Here is a 17,764-nt window from a genome sequence, read left to right on the forward strand (position 1 = left end):
TGTGAATTTCAAGGATGGAGCTCAGGTCATCAGACTTAGTACCTAGCCAACTGACTTCACCTTCTGAGCCACCCCACCTTTACCAATATCACAGTATTAGTGTCATTAAAACATCAAAATTTAGCTTTGTTTCCTTATAGCCATGTGGTGGGGTATTATCTTAATTTTATATATTTCCTGTCCTTTGTGAGTCATAGAGAGCAATGTTCCTAAGTTTCATTTGTGGTTTTTATTGAAAAAAAAAATAGTACTGTCTAATTAACCTGGATATAGTTTTTTTTTTAAAGCTGTTTGTACTAATTGCTTCTCTCCTAGTAATCACAGAACTTAAATCTCAGGATCTCTGTTTACTCAACTATAAGATGGAACAGTTCCACAAGTGGTCTAGCTTGATAGTACAGTGTTGTGTGAAATGTATTTGTTATTGATATATATGATAGGATTAATGCATGGGCATTTTTCTTCTTCCTAGTGAAGGACAGACCATGCTAAGGAGCGGTATAGCAAAGCAGAGGGAGTCTAGAGACCTCCCCAGATCCCTGCAGTTAGGCTGTGACCACCCGCTGTTGGCATCCAGTCACCAACTTTAGTCAAACTAACTCCTCTGTTGTTTTCTCCAAAGAGGACAAGAGAGTGTCTGTCCTTCTCTTCCGGGGTTTAAAATTATATCAGCTGATAAATGCAGAAGCACTTGAATTCAGATTCAAGCTCTTCCTTTCATCTTTGTGAAGCATCATCTCTTCAATCTTCTTCCATCCATTCAGACGTGTCACCTGCTTTTATTACTTCTGACTTTGTTATGACCAGGCCTTTCTTAGGCCATCCCTTCTTTCATTTAGTTATGTGGTTTCTGAATGCTCCAGTATCCTGAGGTTCATTGGCTAAGTGGAAAATTACTCTTATGGATGATGAAATCTCTCCTGTTAACAATGGTGACTCAGCTACTATGTGGTGCCAAGTATCCTCGTTATATAATGGGCGTGGTATAATGCATGCTACCTTATAAGGATGGTCTTATACAGATGCTTTATGACTTTCAGTCAGTACATCCTAAGTCAGGTTTTGTACCACATGTGTATATGCCCTATGTTATAATATTAGTATACAATGGCTCAAAGGTTTGAGTGCTGAAGATTTGGTACTGTTATTGAAAGGCAATTGGATAATAAATGCACTGACTTCTTCAGTGAGTTAATCCATTGATGAGTTCCAAGCTGAATCTGCTATTAGGAAGTACAACCTGGCTGAAGGAAATAGACTGCTGGGAATATGTCTTTCAAGGTTTTTTTTCTCATCCCTTCCCCGTCTCAGTTTTGTCTGCTTCCTGGCTGCCATGAGGGGAGCAGCTTTGCTTTTGCTTCTTGTTCTGTGCTGTGAGTCAGCATGGCCCAGAAACAAGGGACCCAAGTGAATATGGACTAAAATATAAAAAAGTTTCCTCTCTGCGTCAGTTACTTTTTTTTTTTTTTTTTTTAATTTTTCGAGACAGAGTTTCTCTGTGTAGTTTTGGTGCCTGTCCTGATCTCTATAGCCCAGGCTGGCCTCGGAACTCACAGGGATCTGCCTGGCTCTGCCTCCACTGCCCGGCCGCATCAGCTACTTTGATTGGTGCTGTAACAAGGCACGTGACAAAAGCAATTTGAGGAAGGAAGGGATTGTTTGGCTCACACTCTAAAGTCTAGTCCTTGGTGGCAGGAGGTCACAGCAGAAGAAACCACTTTGCATCACCAGCCAGGAAGCAGAGATAAATGCTGATGATCAGCTCATTTTTCCTCGGAACCCCAGCCCCTGGAATTGTATTGCCACACTTGTGGTAGAATTTACTCAATTAACCAAGTCTAGATCTTCACAGACATAACCAGGGATTCTAAATCTGATCAATTTAACAATCCAGTTTAAACATCACAGCTTTACCCATTGTCAGTTTGACACCAAACACATGACTTTAAAACCATAACCTTGCATTTCTTGTCCCCTTGGCTCATGGCTGTCTCATGATGTAAAATGTAATCAGTCAAATTCTAAAGTTACCGTAGTATTTGGCAGTCCCCACACTGTTTAAAAATTCCAAGTCCAAGTCTCATTTGAGATTCAAAACCATTTCTTAACTACAAGCTCTTATAAAATACAAAACAAGCCGGGTGGCAGTGGCGCACACCTTTAATCCCAGCACTCGGGAGGCAGAGCCAGGTGGTTCTCTGTAAATTCCAGGCCAGTCTGGTCTACAGAGTGCATTCCAGGACAGGTTCCAAAACTACACAGAGAAACTTTGTCTTGAAAAACAAAAACGTAACTATAACTATAACTATATATATATATATATAACTATATATATACATATATATATAAACTATATATATACACACATATATACATACACACATATATGTATATATATAAGTATGTATATACATTAAAAAAACAAATTACATACTTCCAGTACATAATGGCACAGAATGAAAATCTCCATTGCAGCAGGTAAGAATGGGGGCTTAATAAGGAATGGTCAGAACAAGACAAGACTAAAACTCAGCAGGAAAAATACCAAAGTCTGCAGTTCCGTGTCTGACATGGTTCCAAAGGCTGGGGTAGCTCTACCCTTCCAGCCCTTCCAGCTCTACCACCCACAGTGTGCATATAGCTCTCTTTTGTGGTCACTCCATTCTCCGCATGCATCTCTCTATAATCAGTGCCTCCTGGTCTGACATCAACAATCTGGGGTCTCCACTGCAACTTAGGCTTCATCTTCACACACAACAAAACATAATAGTGGTATTCTATTACTGTATCTTCAGCCATGAATGTGATGGCATTTTTTAAATGAAATTAGCCAACAAAATGGATTCTTACCTGGTACTATGAGTGATTGGTAGGAACAGAAGCTTATGGGAGAGTCTACTTCATAGATCATTAGCAGATAGATTTGAAATATTTCAAATGATTTTATACAACTTTAATGAAGAACTTTTCCCCCCTAAATTCTTCTGTTGTGGATCCAAAGAATATTCCGCTTTTATTCTATGATAGCTGACAATATTATAAAATGCCAATGAAAATGTCCATGAATAAAATACTGTAAGATACACACATGGAAAATTCAGAATGCCTGTAATACAGAGTTGTTTTTAGTTATATAATTCTCGTAAGTTAATGGTATATCCTTCTTTTCTGTCTTGTTTATAGGTAGTCATTCTTATTAATAAATACTGTTTTTTAATATAATTTCAAATAAATAAATTTATTTGTTTCAAATATGTTTATATGTTTCAAATAAATATATTTGCTTCTACCTTGTCGTATATATGAACTAGCAGAAACTCACTCTGCCTCATGGGAGAAAGGCACGTAAGTCGTTGGATTCAGAAGTAGACGCACTGGCAGTCACGCTTATTTGTTTTATAGGGATGAACGAAATCAGTCCATCATTGTAAGTGGAGAGTCGGGCGCAGGAAAGACAGTCTCAGCTAAGTATGCCATGCGATACTTCGCAACTGTAAGTGGTTCTGCCAGTGAGGCCAATGTTGAGGAAAAGGTCTTGGCCTCCAACCCCATCATGGAGGTAAGAGCAACACTCTCGACCTTTTTCTATAGTCGCTGATTAAGAAAGGAGCTGAAAACTTGATTACTGTAGTACATGTCTCAACACTTGATTACTGTAGTACATGACAGAAAGTCTAAGGTTTCCATCCACTAAAACTAAGGGAATTATTTTCTGTCTATTAGTAAGAGATCTAGGAAGAGTGAAAATTCTGAAGGTGGGTGTTTTGAGTAAACCCTAGATGTAGAGGAATCTTCATTACTCCATAATGTTTCCTTTTAACTTTCAGAAAGAACTCTGCCTATAATACCAGGCAGCACTTCTTCATAGCTATTGTTCCTTGTACAGAGGTAAAGTTACTCATTTCCTCCCAGTCCTGAGTACTTGTTTATACTCCTTCCAAAACAGGATTTGCTCTCACTCAAGCAAGAGTGAGTTCTGTATCCTTTTACCCATGATACATTTTCTGTGCTTAGTTCAACCTCTTTAGCTACAAATTTTAATTTTTTCCCAAATCTAAATTACATACATAAACCCTAATCACATGAGTATTTTTTACTTTTAGAAAAAAATAAAACTGTTTCCAGGCAGTTGAGGTAGGTATTTTTAATCCCAGTACTTTGGAGGAAGAGGCAGGTGGATCTCTGTGAGTTTGAGGCCAGTCTGGTCTACAGAGCTAGTTCCAGGACAGCCAGGGCTACACAGAGAAACCCTGTCTCAAAAAAACAAAAAAGAAGAACAAATGTATTATATAGGTATGTCTTAGTAAAGAAATTCAAAATTATAAATTCTTGAGAAAGGAAATACTATGAAAAGATAATGTACCTTCAAAAGTCAGATGGGTATGATGATTTATGCCTGATATCCCAGCATTGGGGAGGCTTAAGGGAGGAAGACCACCATGAGCTGGAGGCTCGTGAGACTCTGCCTCAGAAAAACCAAACTAAGCCAAAGTCAAGGCCACATACAAGGTAGAAATGCCTGTGCCAAAAACAAGGGGATTGGATGTATGACAATTTGATGTTTAAAGATTTGTAGCTGGAAGAGAATTGCTTATTACTAGTACTTCAGGGAGGTTATAGCTTTGTGAAAAATGAGAAAAATAGATTTCATTAAATGGAGAGAAATCAGGACAGGCAGAAACAAACCCTTCATGTAAAAATTCACATGGGCATGATTTTATCCCTGTCTTTTTCCTGTCAAGTTCTCGTTATCAGCCAAACACAGATGGAACTAAAATTGACCTGATGCGCCTTGGTACAAGTGGTTTTTGCAGTAAACTGACGAGAGGTAATTGTGCCTGGTTTGCAGTGCTGTGTGTAACATCTCTAAAACGGATGCTGTGACCTGTGTCTACATGGCTGCCCCTTAGAGCAGCAGGACTCCCATTCCTGGATGGCCTACACAAGATACTCTGAGGAAGTGGAGAGGCTTCCAAAGCTAGGTGTGCTGCAGGAAGGAGGAGGAAGTTTCTGTTATAACATCAGCAGGAAGGAGCAGGTGGCTGTGCCACAGGAAAGTAGTAAAATCTAAAATTAAGGTTTTGAAAGGATTTAGCTCTGTATATTGTAGTGGATGCTACTGATGATAATATAGGAGCCATACAGTTTGTGGAGCCAGTTTTTAACTTGAGTTCAAAAACAACAGGGTTTATTTTAGGCTTTTATCCATTTTTTCCCCAGTGCAACAGATTCCTAGTATTTGACAGAGCCCTAAGACATCCTAGTTCCTAATTTTGGAATATCCTAAAATCTTGATTATCAGAGCTTTAGGAAATCCCAGGTCTTTTAGGCTAAATCATCCAAAACTAGAATTTGAGTTTGTTTTGGGAATGTGTCCCAATGACCTTTTTAAAATAATGTCAAAAGCAGTTTTCTACCTCTTTAAAAAACAGCTGTGTTGTTTTGTTGTCATGGTTTACAGTAAATTTGAGTTTTGTTAGTAGGAATGATACTAAAATTTTAAAATGGACACACACTTTTTTTAAAAAAATAAAATGCAATTAAGAGGAGTTTACCTTGTTTGCTGAGATGAGCAAGAAAAAAAAAGATAAAGGTTCTCTTTCTGTATCACTGTTTACTTATTTGCATTTAGATGAAGAGTTCCCCTGACAAAGGACCGTCGAGGGGTGTAGTTCAGCAGTAGACAGCTTCATTACAAGTCCCTGGGTTCGGTTCCCAATACCATATACAAAAAGTAGAGAATTTCCCTGCCTGGAGAGATCGCTCAGAGTCCTCGCTGCTCTTGCCAGGCATGGTGCCTCATTACTGTGATCCAAGCTCTTGGAGACCGAGGCAGAAGCAATGAGAGTATTTTGTGTTCTTGCAGAGGGTCTGGATTTGGTTCCCAGCCCCCCTCATAGTGGTTTACAAGCACCTCAAACTCCAATTCCAAAGAATATAACACCCTCTTCAGTTCTTCTCTGGCACCAGGCACACATGTGTTGCATGTACACATAAAATAAAAATAAATGATTTTTTTTTAAAGTAGAGAATTTTTAGCAACTGCAAACAGGTTGTTTTAATTTAAAAGACTAAAATAGAATGTGGGAGGCAGAAGTAGTGGCATACCACCTGTAATCCCAGCATTTAGGAGGTAGAGGCAAGAGGGCCAGGAGCTCAAGGTGAGTCTTGGCTACATGGTGAGTGTGAGGCCAATCTGGACTACATAGCCCTTGTCTCAAAAAAAAAAAAAAAAAAAAAAAAAGCCAGGTGGTGGCGGTGGCAATGGCAGTGGTGGCAGCAGCAGCAGTGGCACATGCCTTTAATCCTAGCACTCAGGAGGCAGAGGCAAGTGGACCTCTGTGAGTTTGAGGCCAGCCTGGGCTACAGAGTAAGTTCCAGGAAAGGTGCCAAAGCTACACAGAGAAACCCTGTCTTGACAAACTAAAATCAATCAATCAATAAATAACAATTTTGATGGCTCATATCTATAATTTCAGCTCTTAGAAAGTTAAGGCAAAGGGATCAACATGAATTGGATTCCAGCCTGGGCTAAACAGTGAGTTATAAACTAGCCAGGGATACATAGCAAAATCTTGTCTCAAATTAAAAACCTAAAGATATATGCACCAAACATGGAGGTACTCAGTTTTATAAAGGAAACACTGTTTGATATAAAACCACAGACTGACCACAACCTAGTGATAATAGTGAGTGATTTCTACTCTCACCAATATACTGAGAACAGAACAACTAAGCCAGGTAACTGGAGTCAAATTGATATCATAAATCAAATGAGCCTAACAGATATCTACTGAATATTCCACCTAAACAGTAAAGAATACATATTCTTATCAGTAGCTCATGGAATTTTCTCCAAAATCAATCACATATTAGAACAAAGCAAACCTAAACAAATATAGGAAAATTGAAATAACTTTCCAAAAGGAAAGATTATATCACCTAGTGTCTGCATCAAAAACATGAGAGATCTCAAATTAATAATTTAAGGACATACTTGAAAGCCTTGGAAAAACAAGAACAAATAATTCCCAAAAGAGTAGTCAGGAAGAGATAATCAAAATCAGGGCTGAAATTAATAAAAGAGAGATGAAGAAAAATAATACAAAGAATCAATAAAATGATGATTGTTCCTTGGAAAAGATTAACAGGCTTAACAAACCTTCATCCAAATTAAGTAAAGAGAGCACAAATCCAAATTAATAAAATTAGATATAGAAAGGGAGATATTACAACAGACACTGGGGGAAATTCAGAGAATCATAAGGACATTCTAATTTAAAATGTTTGTATTCCACAAAACTGGAAAAAAATCACTTAAAATGAATTTCTAGATATATATGGTCTACCAAAGCTATATCAAGATGAAGTTAATAATGTAAATAGACCTGTAACCTCCAATGAGATAGAAACAGTAATTAACCGCCCCCCCCCCCGATAAAAACAAAAAAAAGCTCAAGACCAGATGGATTCAGGACAGAATTCTACCAGACCTTGAAAGAAGAAATAATATCAATACTCCTCAAATTACTTAGTATAATAGAAAATGAAGGAACATTTCTAAATTCTTTTTACAAAGCCAACATTACCCTTATACCAACATTAGGGACAAAGACATAACAAAAAAGAAAATTATAGGTCAGAATCTCTGATAGATATTGTTGTAAAAATTCTCAATGTAATGCTTGTAAACCCAATTCAAGAACACATCAAAAAGATTATCAACCATGTTCAAGTTCACTTGGTCCTAGAGAAGCAGGGATGTTTCGACTGAACCATAGCCATAACCTTCCTATAACATAGCAATTTCTTGTTGATTGAAATGAAAAGAACATTAGAGTCTTATGGATATAGTACTTATAAGACAGAAGAAACAACTAGAAAATATAAACAAAAGATACATCTTTCCATATTAAGTCTAAAGGTTAGAATCATGTCATTAGTCTTTAAATTTTTATTTTATGTATATAATGTTTTGCCTGCATGTGTGTAGGTGCACCACATCCTTGCCTGGTACCTACAGAAGCTAAAGGGCATCAGATCCTCTGGGACTGGAGTTAGAAACAGTTGTGAGCTGCCATGTGGATGCTGGGACTCAAACCTGGTTCCTCTGGAAGAGCAGCCAGTGTTCTTAACCACTGAGCCATCTCTCTAGCCCCCAGTGTTTTAATTTTTTAAATTTGTTGGTTAGCATATAACATGACAAGCTTCCTTATGGCATTTTCATGCATAATTATCTTAGGTTGAGCCCCTGCTCCTCTGACACATACCTGCCCCTCCCTCCCATCTTCCTGTTCCTGACACTTATACCTTTCATCCCCAACATTCCCCTTTTTACTTTCATAAGCTCATCTCTTCCTCTGGGGATGGTAGTGCTTCTCAGAGAGACTGAATGGGCTCCTCTGATACCCAAGCCCTCCAACCGACTGCATTTGCTCCGTCCTTCATTTGTTGTTCTGTTTAAATGTTTTACCGAGAGACAAAAAGACCTGCTTTAGCCCTCACCTGCCCACTTCTCACAGTCTGTAGCATTGCTTTAGCAAGTTGACAGTCTAGTGTGAGAGATGGACAGTAGATACAGGCTGAGGAATAGAAATTGTAGATCACTTCCCCCTTAGATACAGACGTGAAATTACACAGGGCAGGGCCTTTTAAGCACTCATTGATATCATTGATATTGCCGCTTTTACTACAGGTAACCTTGTATTTACTTTTTCACAGAATATATCCTTTCAACTGAAAATTCTGTATTTATTATTAATCTCATACTTCTAAATAAAACACCAGAAAATGGATGGCATAGTAAGTTTTTTTATAATGTCAAGAAGGGTGAACTATTCACAGTTGATCAGGATGTAGAAAATAAATGACTGTGGGGTGCTCAGCCCTAAATGGGACATCTGTGTTTGCACTCTTCCCCAAATGCTCAAGAATATCACAAGAGGGGGCAGAAAGATTATAAGAGCAGAGAATGGGGAGGGCTGCCATAAAATGGTGTCTTCTGGACATAGCAGGGCGGCTGCAGTCATGAACTCTCAGCAGCTGTGGTTGCCTGCATGAGACCAGTACAGGGTCCGAGCAAGTCGGAATCCCAGCCAGGGTGGTGGAGGAGTTCATGAAGCCCTGCTCCTGCCTCAGAGCTCTTTGTAGCTGATGGCTGCAGAGGGCTGGAGACTCAGTTTCCTTCAGGGGTGTGGCTCCTGGTATATTGTCCATGAACATATGGGCAGCTCTGTTCAAATGCAGTCTGTTTGAAAAAAGGACATTTGAGATTTTTTTTTGTAGTGTAACTTTGCTTTTTTGAGTACAGCACCATACCCAAAAGTTAGTCACTAAACAATTCATAAAGTTATCACCTGTGGAGCACTTTAGAAAGTTACTCTAAAATACCCAGTGGAAATCAACCCAACCAGTATCCATGATCGTTCATTTCATAAAGCTGTAAGTTGAAGAAGAGATAAGTCTGAAGCAATATAAAATGTACTAAAAATGTTAACCCAAATTCTAATAATATCCTCATTGCTGACACAAATTCTGATACTCTCTTCCTTCTGTTTGGGACAGTAAGGACACATTTTCTTTGACTGGTCAAGCTTCAAGTATGCTGACTCTAGCTACGCTCCTATTGTCTTATCCCTGATATTACTCTTTCTCTTAACATTCTGCACTATTTCCACATCTTTCTCTTCATTATGGTTTTGATATACTAATTCTAACAGAGTTTGCACAAGGGGCAAATGTTAATCTTATATGAAATAAAGTTATTGAGTGTTTAATATATATACGTAATGTGAATGCTTGCTCTTCTAACTACACTTGTTTTTTTTTTGTTTTGTTTTGTTTTGTTTCCTTAAAAGGAAAATTTATAGAAGCATGTTACTTTCTACTAAATTAAAAAGCAGACATATGCCATCAAAATTTTAAGGTTATGTACAATATTAAGTAGAAAGTTACATTCTTAGTATTTGGTTGAAGATATTTTACAAGCTAGATAAAACCATCAAAACTAGTGCTGGGCTGGAGATGTTACTCAGTTGGAAGAGTATCTGCCTAACATGAACAAAGTCTTGTGCGCATGCCTGTAATCGTAGCACTCTACAGGTAGAGGCAGGAGGATCAGTTCAAGGTCATCCTCAGCTACATAGCAAGTTCTGGGTGAACCTGGACTACATAAGACGTCTTTAAAACAAACAAACACAACCCCCAAACAATAACAACAAATAATTGGGGTCTGAGGAGGTAGCTCATGGATAAAGTGTGAATCAGCCTTTAGGTCCTGAGTACCTACATTAAAAAGCTGGGTTGGTGGCGTGCCTGTAATCTTAGTGCTTAGGAGGTAGAGACAGGATCCCCAGGGCAAGCTGGGTAGCTAGACAAGCTGAATTATCAGCTTTGGGTTCTGTGAGAAACCGTACCTCAGTAAATAAAGTGGACAGTTGTCAAGGAAGACACCTGACATTAACCTCTGGGCGTCATGTACAGTACAACTGCACATGTGTACTTGTACACATATACACATTCACATTATATTCAAGAAAGCTCCCATTTTTTTCTTTTGGTTTCTGAAAATGGCATTCAAATTGAGTGAGTAAAGGCAGGCATGTTGACACATGCCTATAACCTCTGTACTTGGGAAGTAGAAGCAGGAGGATAAGAAGTTTAAAGACATCCTCAGCTTCATAAGGAGCTCATGGCTAGCCTGGAGTATGTGAGATGCTATCTTAAAATGAAATCAATCAGTAGAATGGATAATACTAGGACCTGCTAATAAGCAGTCCCATTTGACCTCTGTTGTTATAGGATAAGGTGATAGAACTGTCTAGTTCTAAAGAGACCTTTTATACCAAACCAGCATTGCCAGGGAAATTTTCCTTTGTCTTAATGATTTCATTTACAAGACAGTCTTCTGAATTTTTGATGGCTAATGACAAGATGGTGTATGAAAATCTCACCACTGCTGCCTCAGTCCTGCTACTCCTGAAATTCATTTCTATGAAATGACCAGACTAAGAAAAACTGTTGGCATCTACCTGTGCAGTTGGGGTCCAAGCAGAGAGTTATGCTGCCTACAAGGGAAGAATTCATATTAAAAGAATCAGTTAAAACTAAGATATATGTTCTAGTCCTTCTCTTTCTGAGTAAGCTTTGTAAATGACATACAGTACCCTTCTAAAATCTTGTTTTCTCTCTTGCTTCTTAGTCAATTGGAAATGCTAAAACAACCAGGAATGATAATAGCAGCCGGTTTGGGAAATATATTGAAATTGGTTTTGATAAGAGATATCGAATCATTGGTGCCAATATGAGAACTTACCTTTTAGAGAAATCCAGAGTGGTATTCCAGGTAAGCTGGATGTGCACACACACATTCAAATACTTGTGTTGGATTTTTGGATTACTATATAGATTACTGTTATGTGAAGTTTTCCTGGGTAGATGGAAACAAGCAGCCCACAGAGGGCACCGATGACAAAATAAAATAACTATTTTATTGAAGTCCAATTTGATGGACCAGTGAGTTTTTAGGCTTATTTACATAGCATGGTTGACCCCAAAGCAGCTGTATTACTATGAAGTCCCATCCCATCATGAATGACAACCTCATAGAAGCGGCATCATAGAGCCTTCCTTTCAGATAAACTTCCATTTTTTATATATTTTAGCATCTCCCAAGATCATTTGCCCTGGGGGAGGACAGAGCAGAAAGTAATTGCTGCAACCCCAGCTGAAGCTCCTGGGACCCCACCTAAACCTTTTCTATTAGTGTATATCACAGCTTCATCACCATTACTTAGGACCTAGCTGCATCTTTGGGGTTCTGCTCAATTCGTTTCCATGGCTACAAGAGCTAACATAATCTCCTTTCCAAGATGATGGTCACTGCAACAGTTATAGAGCCCTTGCTTGCTAGTGTGATGTACCTCATTTCTCAGTACTCTTGAGCATATTCTCACAGTATTGCTATAAATCACCCTTGGGTAGGAACATAAAATGGTTACTGCCACAGGAAGAGGCTACTGTTTCAAACTAATAGTTCTTGAAAGTGGGCACTGATTTCGGTTTATTGTTTCATATTTTACTAACTTTTTTAATTACTGTGCAAAATAATGGAACTTATTTATTAACATACAAATAAAATCACATTTCAGTACAAATAAAATACCACCATATGTCATTATGATATCTGTGTACATACATATAATTGTTCTTAGCTCCATACCACTTCTCTACCCTCTGCTGTCTTTCCTTTCTCTCGCTGGTTTGCTTTCTCTCCCCTACAATGTCCTCTGCTTTCATTCTTACACATATGTGTATGCATATCTATCCAAATATATCTTAAAGCTAGATTTCTGCATGTGAAAGAAAACGTTTTGTTTTTCTCCACTCCATGACCTCTTGTTTACTCCCTCCCCCTTCTTTAGATATCATAACTTATCATAGTCTCTATTCCGCTTTCATGTTGCTTCGTGTGTGTGTGTATGTGTGTGTGTTATGCATTTATTTATGTTTAAATCTATATTTTGCATGTAAAAGAAAATAGGCACGATTTATCTTTCTGAGTCTGGTGTAGTGGTTTTGACTTTTGCTACAGATGCTTGTTCAAAAGCTTAGTTAATAGGAGACATTATTTAGTCTTGTCTTTAATATTTCCCAGTTGACAAAGAAAGCATTTTTTATTTATTTATTTTGTTTTTGTTTTTGTTTTTTGAGACAGGGTTTCTCTGTGTAGCTTTGCGCCTTTCCTGGAACTCACTTGGTAGCCCAGGCTGGCCTCGAACTCACAGAGATCCGCCTGCCTCTGCCTCCCAAGTGCTGCGATTAAAGGCATGCGCCACCACTGCCCGGCAGAAAGCATTTTTTTAATCTTAGCATATGAAAAATTTTTTTTGAGTAGAATAGTGATGTTACCAGAGAAATTGAGAGAGGGAAGTCTCTTTGAGTTCTTAGTCTTATTGATAAAATAATTTAAAAATGAATTCAGGTGCTTGAGGATAATTTTACTAAAGTTTGGAAGTAAAACAACAATAGAGGAAAGCTCACAATCCCAGCAGTCACCAGGAAGAGGGAAAACAGAGAACAGTCAGGCCTTTTAAGCTAGGCTTGGAGGTCAGACAAGGCCTAGAATATAAGGAAAAACATGCTTAGGGGTGCTGAGTCTCATCTGAGTTCAGAGGTACCCAGTTCTAGGATCTTGTACCCTAGAGCAAAGGATTGTCAAGGGACACATGGTTAGAAATAGAAACAGACAGCTCATTAAGAAAGGAAAAGTATCCAAAGAATGGAAGTGGGCTAATGAGCTAAGGAAAGAGCCCAACAAATACTGGGCCATGTGGCCCGGATCCATTACAGACTATTTACATAAGACCGCTTCCAAGTTTGAATAGGCAGGGCTTCTTGTGAGCATGCTCTTTAGAAGAAGACCAGTAAGGAAGAGCTTCCAGCCCTCTTTTGCAGACTGGCATTCCTCCTGTTAACCTGATGTTTCAGCCCAGACCCTGTTCTCTTGCCACAGTAAGAGCTAAAAAACAGTCTGCCATAACCCAGCTGCAAACTGCCATCACACCACAGTTGAACGTTCGTACAGAATTTTTGTTGGCACTTACATTGCTGTTCCTTTCTGATGGAAAGACAAGCTGTACACTTGCAGCACTAGCAGGTGCACATCTACACGTTGTAGGCGGGCGCATTGGGGACTGTAGATTATCATCAGAAAACAGCAGTATGTGGCTCCTGGTAACCCACTGCATGCCTCATCCTAAGACCCAGAGTTTCCATGGCCCATGTGCTGGATGCCACGTCATTAAAATTCAGGCAGGATCCAATCTTCTGTTGCCAAAGTCTGTTGTAGCTTTGAAATGATCTCATATACATCAAGAGGCATGAGTTGGGGGAGCCAAGAACCTCGACTTTGGGATTGTGCCTGATTAAATATTTAATTTTAAATTATAACACTTGATATGTATAAACTTAAAATGTAATATTTGAGATGTATAGTAAGGCAATAACCACCTTCCTTTTAAGTTACAAACAACAGTACTGTTCCACACATTAATACTTATATAAGATTTTAAAAATAGTCAGTCGTGAGAAGAAAGAATGAGTGAAATGTAGATAGGTTAAGAACGCGCAGAAATACATAAGAACACGGGGCTAGAGAAATGGCTCATAGGTTAAGAGAGGACCTGGGTTCAAATCCCAATACCTATATGGTCTCTACCAACTGTCTATAACTCCAGTCCCAGGGAACTCAACACCTTTTCTGGCCTCTACATGCACGGCACACATGTGGTGCACAGACAGACATGCAGGTAAAACACCTATATACATAAAATAAAATTAATCTTAAAAAAAAGAAATTTGTAGGACTGTGAGCAAAGGTAACACAGGTAGGAAGTTGACCTTAGTCAGTATGTAGACCAGTGGCTAAGACTGCCTAATGAAGAATTTGGTAAAGCTTAATCTTTATCTTATCTATAGGTGTGGTAGTAAGTCTAGCAGTTCCCCAGTCTTCAGGAGTATAGAACACTGAGAATGTTTGTTATATCAAGTGAATCACAGTCAAAATAAGTATGCTAGGTATTAGCCATTCTGTACAAAGATGACCACGGTGTTTCTGCAGACCCACCTGCTTTTCTAGTTTCTGTGTGCTGAACCACCTGATCTCCTACCTAATCATGCTTGTGATCATTGGTATGTTTGTTCAGTGTCCTGTGTCCCTGCAGTAGTCATTGACCCCTTTAGGCTTCAGAACCCCCCAGTTAACGTTATTAATACCAATCTTTATTCACACGAATATACTCCAAAATCTAAGAATCTGTTGATTGGATTTTAGTATTCAGCTTCATATGCACAGTAACTTTTGCAACTATACTCTAGATGTGTGTGGAAAAAAGACTAAGGAAATACTAAAAATTGACCCTACATTATAAATTATTTTTTATTTTATCAAATTATTGTTAATAGGAAAATATATATGTTATATAATGCAAAGTATATAATATATATTTATATATAGAGAGAATATAGTGCATTTGTATATTTATTACAGTTATATAAGAGATCATTATCTCTAAAGTATGGCAAAGATAAGATTATTCTCACTTAGTCAAAGTATTAGGAATACCATGAATCTAGAAGTTATTAGTAGAAAATAATGGTGAGCCTTGAAAAAAATCATTTCAGCTTCCCCAGAATCACTGGCGCCTAGTGATTGTGGCCATCTCTCAAGCCGTTCACTAATTCAGAAAGCGTTACTAAGCTGGGCACAGTGGTACAGGCCTCTCAGGAGGCTGAATCAGAAGACTCACAAGTTCAAGGCCTGTCTGATCTACAAAGCAGTTCAGAGCCAGACAGGATGTCTAGTGAGATTCTCTCAAATACAGTTAAACTGGACTTGAGGTACAGTGCAGTGGTAGGGAACACTTGCATGGCATGTCTGAGGCCTTGAGTTTAGTCTATAATTCCCCAAACCCTAAAACCTTGCTAGCTGGTATTTCATACTGAACATGACTAACACATTTATACTTGCTTATTTTTTATTTTTCAAGAGGAAGAGCCTCATTGTTTGCCCAGCCTGACTTCAAGTTTTAAGTCTCAAGCTCTCCTCCTACTTTGTATATATAGTATAAATCATAAGGTTTAATTATTTAAATCAGTATTAGAAAATGTGGGAATTTACTGAGATAGTTAAATATTAAGATTATATGTTGTAGTAGGTTTTCCTGGATTTTATATTAAAATGCCACAATTGAAAGCTCTTCTTACTTCAAAGGCAGAAGAGGAGAGAAACTACCATATCTTCTACCAGCTCTGTGCTTCAGCAAAGCTACCTGAGTTTAAAATGCTGCGATTAGGTATGGAAATGACACTACATTTATTATATTGGTGTTCTTTTCTGTTAAATTTTGAGTTCTCAAGCTTGTCAAAAATACCTTACTTCACACTAAAATACTTATGAAAATAATGTTTCCTGAAGGTCTGCAGCTGGCTTTAGAACATCCCACGGGTGGGGTGAGTGGCCATGTCAGGGACAGGATGCCCTGTGGCAGTCGGCTAAGGCAGGTGAGGAGTGGATGGACTTGGCGTTCCAGCCTCTCTGCTTTTATACATGTTTAAAAACGGCTGTGATGGAAGAGTTTGAGGAAACATATTCTAGCATTTTGTTTGGAATTAAACCCAAAGAAAGTATAATTTATTTTGCCAATTAACATAAAATCTGCAAACATTTTAGTTTTGGATCTTACATTAGGATGATTTTAACCTGGGCAGACTCCAAACCCTGTGTCCCAGCATGCTGACATGGCCTGTAATCCAGCGTGTTTGTAAGGGTGGAAGTCCAAGCTTCTCCTCATGGACTAAAACCTTATACCTCCTTCACTGCAGGAAACGCAGATAGTTTTCATTACACAAAGCAAGGAGGCAGCCCTATGATCGAAGGAGTGGATGATGCGAAGGAGATGTCGCACACCAGGCAGGCCTGCACTCTGCTGGGTAATGTCCTTTCGTTCCTGAACTCTATAGGTGCTGGTCATTGACAAAGTAGCCTTTGTCTGGAATATTGGTTTGGCTTTGTGTTAACTGGTAAACAGTGCTGGGAGAGTTCATATGTATGGAACATGCGCAGACAAGTGGGCGTGAGGTTTCTTAGGATGGTTCCAGGATTAGATAGTGGTAACAGTTGCTCAACCTTGGAAATTTACTGAGGATTATTGAATTGCACCTTGAAAACGTATTTCAGCACGAGGAGAGTTAAGATTAGCTTTCAGCTCAAATTTTTACAAAAATCTAGGGTTTGAAACTAAATCAAGTGGGTTGGTTTTTTTTATATAAACTGTGGGTTTTGTTGGTTGGTTGGTTGGTTGGGGCCTTGCTTGTTTGGGTTATTTTGTTTTTATTTGTTGGTAATTTTTGGAGATAGGTTTTCACCATGTACCCCAGCCTGGTCTAGGACTTCTGATCCTTCTGCCTTGGCCTCTTGAGTACTGGGACGGAGGGCAATGTGTCACAATGCCCAGGGCAGGGTTTTGCTCTTGTTGTTTTTCTTATTATTTTCAGGATCTTTTGTAGCTAAGAAGCATAACTAAGTTGGCATGGTGACATAACACATGTATCTAATGTTTTCTTTTTGTTGCTGTTCTTTAATAAAGGAGTTGTTAAATCACTTATTGTTTGAGAATTTCATGCATGTACATAACATTATTCGTGTTTTTGAAACAGATGCCACTGTTCTCTCTGTGATTTGAAAGTGTTAAGTCCACAGATGAATCCGTTCATATTTAGAGTCATACAACTTTTAAAGGTGTCCTTCCCCCCCACCATCTTTTTATAAAACCTCAGAATAGAAGTAACTCAAATATTGTATTTTAGTATTTAGAGACATCCCATCAAGCAAGAGAGCTTAGGTCCTGAACCACTGTAGGACTTGCTAAAAATGTAGACTTTCATACCACCTCACAAAGATATGGCCTGCCAGTGATCTATGAACATATTAAGAGAACACTGCTCTCCTTAAAGAATTTAAAAAAGCTAGTACAGTGCTGGGTGTGGTAGCATGTGCCTTTAATTCCAGCACTCAAGAGGCAGAGAGGCAAGAGAATCTGTGAGTTCAAGGCCAGCCTGGTCTACAGAGTGAGTTTCAGGATATCTAGGGCTACATAGAGAAACCCTGTCTCAAAAAAGCCAAAAAGGAAAAAAAGAAAGGAACGAAGGGAGGGAGGAAGGGAGGGAGGGAGGAAGGGAGGGAGAGAGGGAGGGAGGGAGGACC

The 17,764-nt window shown here is 38.7% G+C and overlaps 1 protein-coding gene across 4 annotated transcripts in view; it reads left to right on the forward strand.

The window, feature by feature from the left end:
• Positions 1-17,764, forward strand: part of Myo5a (myosin VA) — a 150,166-nt gene that overhangs the window by 53,740 nt on the left and 78,662 nt on the right. For all 4 annotated transcript variants that reach the window (XM_015992578.3, XM_015992581.3, XM_015992582.3 and 1 more), the window contains exons 5-8: positions 3,403-3,559; positions 11,201-11,344; positions 15,773-15,854; positions 16,384-16,491. In XM_015992578.3, coding sequence (XP_015848064.1) covers positions 3,403-3,559; positions 11,201-11,344; positions 15,773-15,854; positions 16,384-16,491 — 491 coding nt within the window. The remainder of the gene's footprint in view (positions 1-3,402; positions 3,560-11,200; positions 11,345-15,772; positions 15,855-16,383; positions 16,492-17,764) is intronic.

The sequence above is a fragment of the Peromyscus maniculatus genome, chromosome 7, assembly GCF_049852395.1.
Source record: "Peromyscus maniculatus bairdii isolate BWxNUB_F1_BW_parent chromosome 7, HU_Pman_BW_mat_3.1, whole genome shotgun sequence".
In the NCBI taxonomy this organism is placed as follows: Eukaryota; Metazoa; Chordata; class Mammalia; order Rodentia; family Cricetidae; genus Peromyscus; species Peromyscus maniculatus.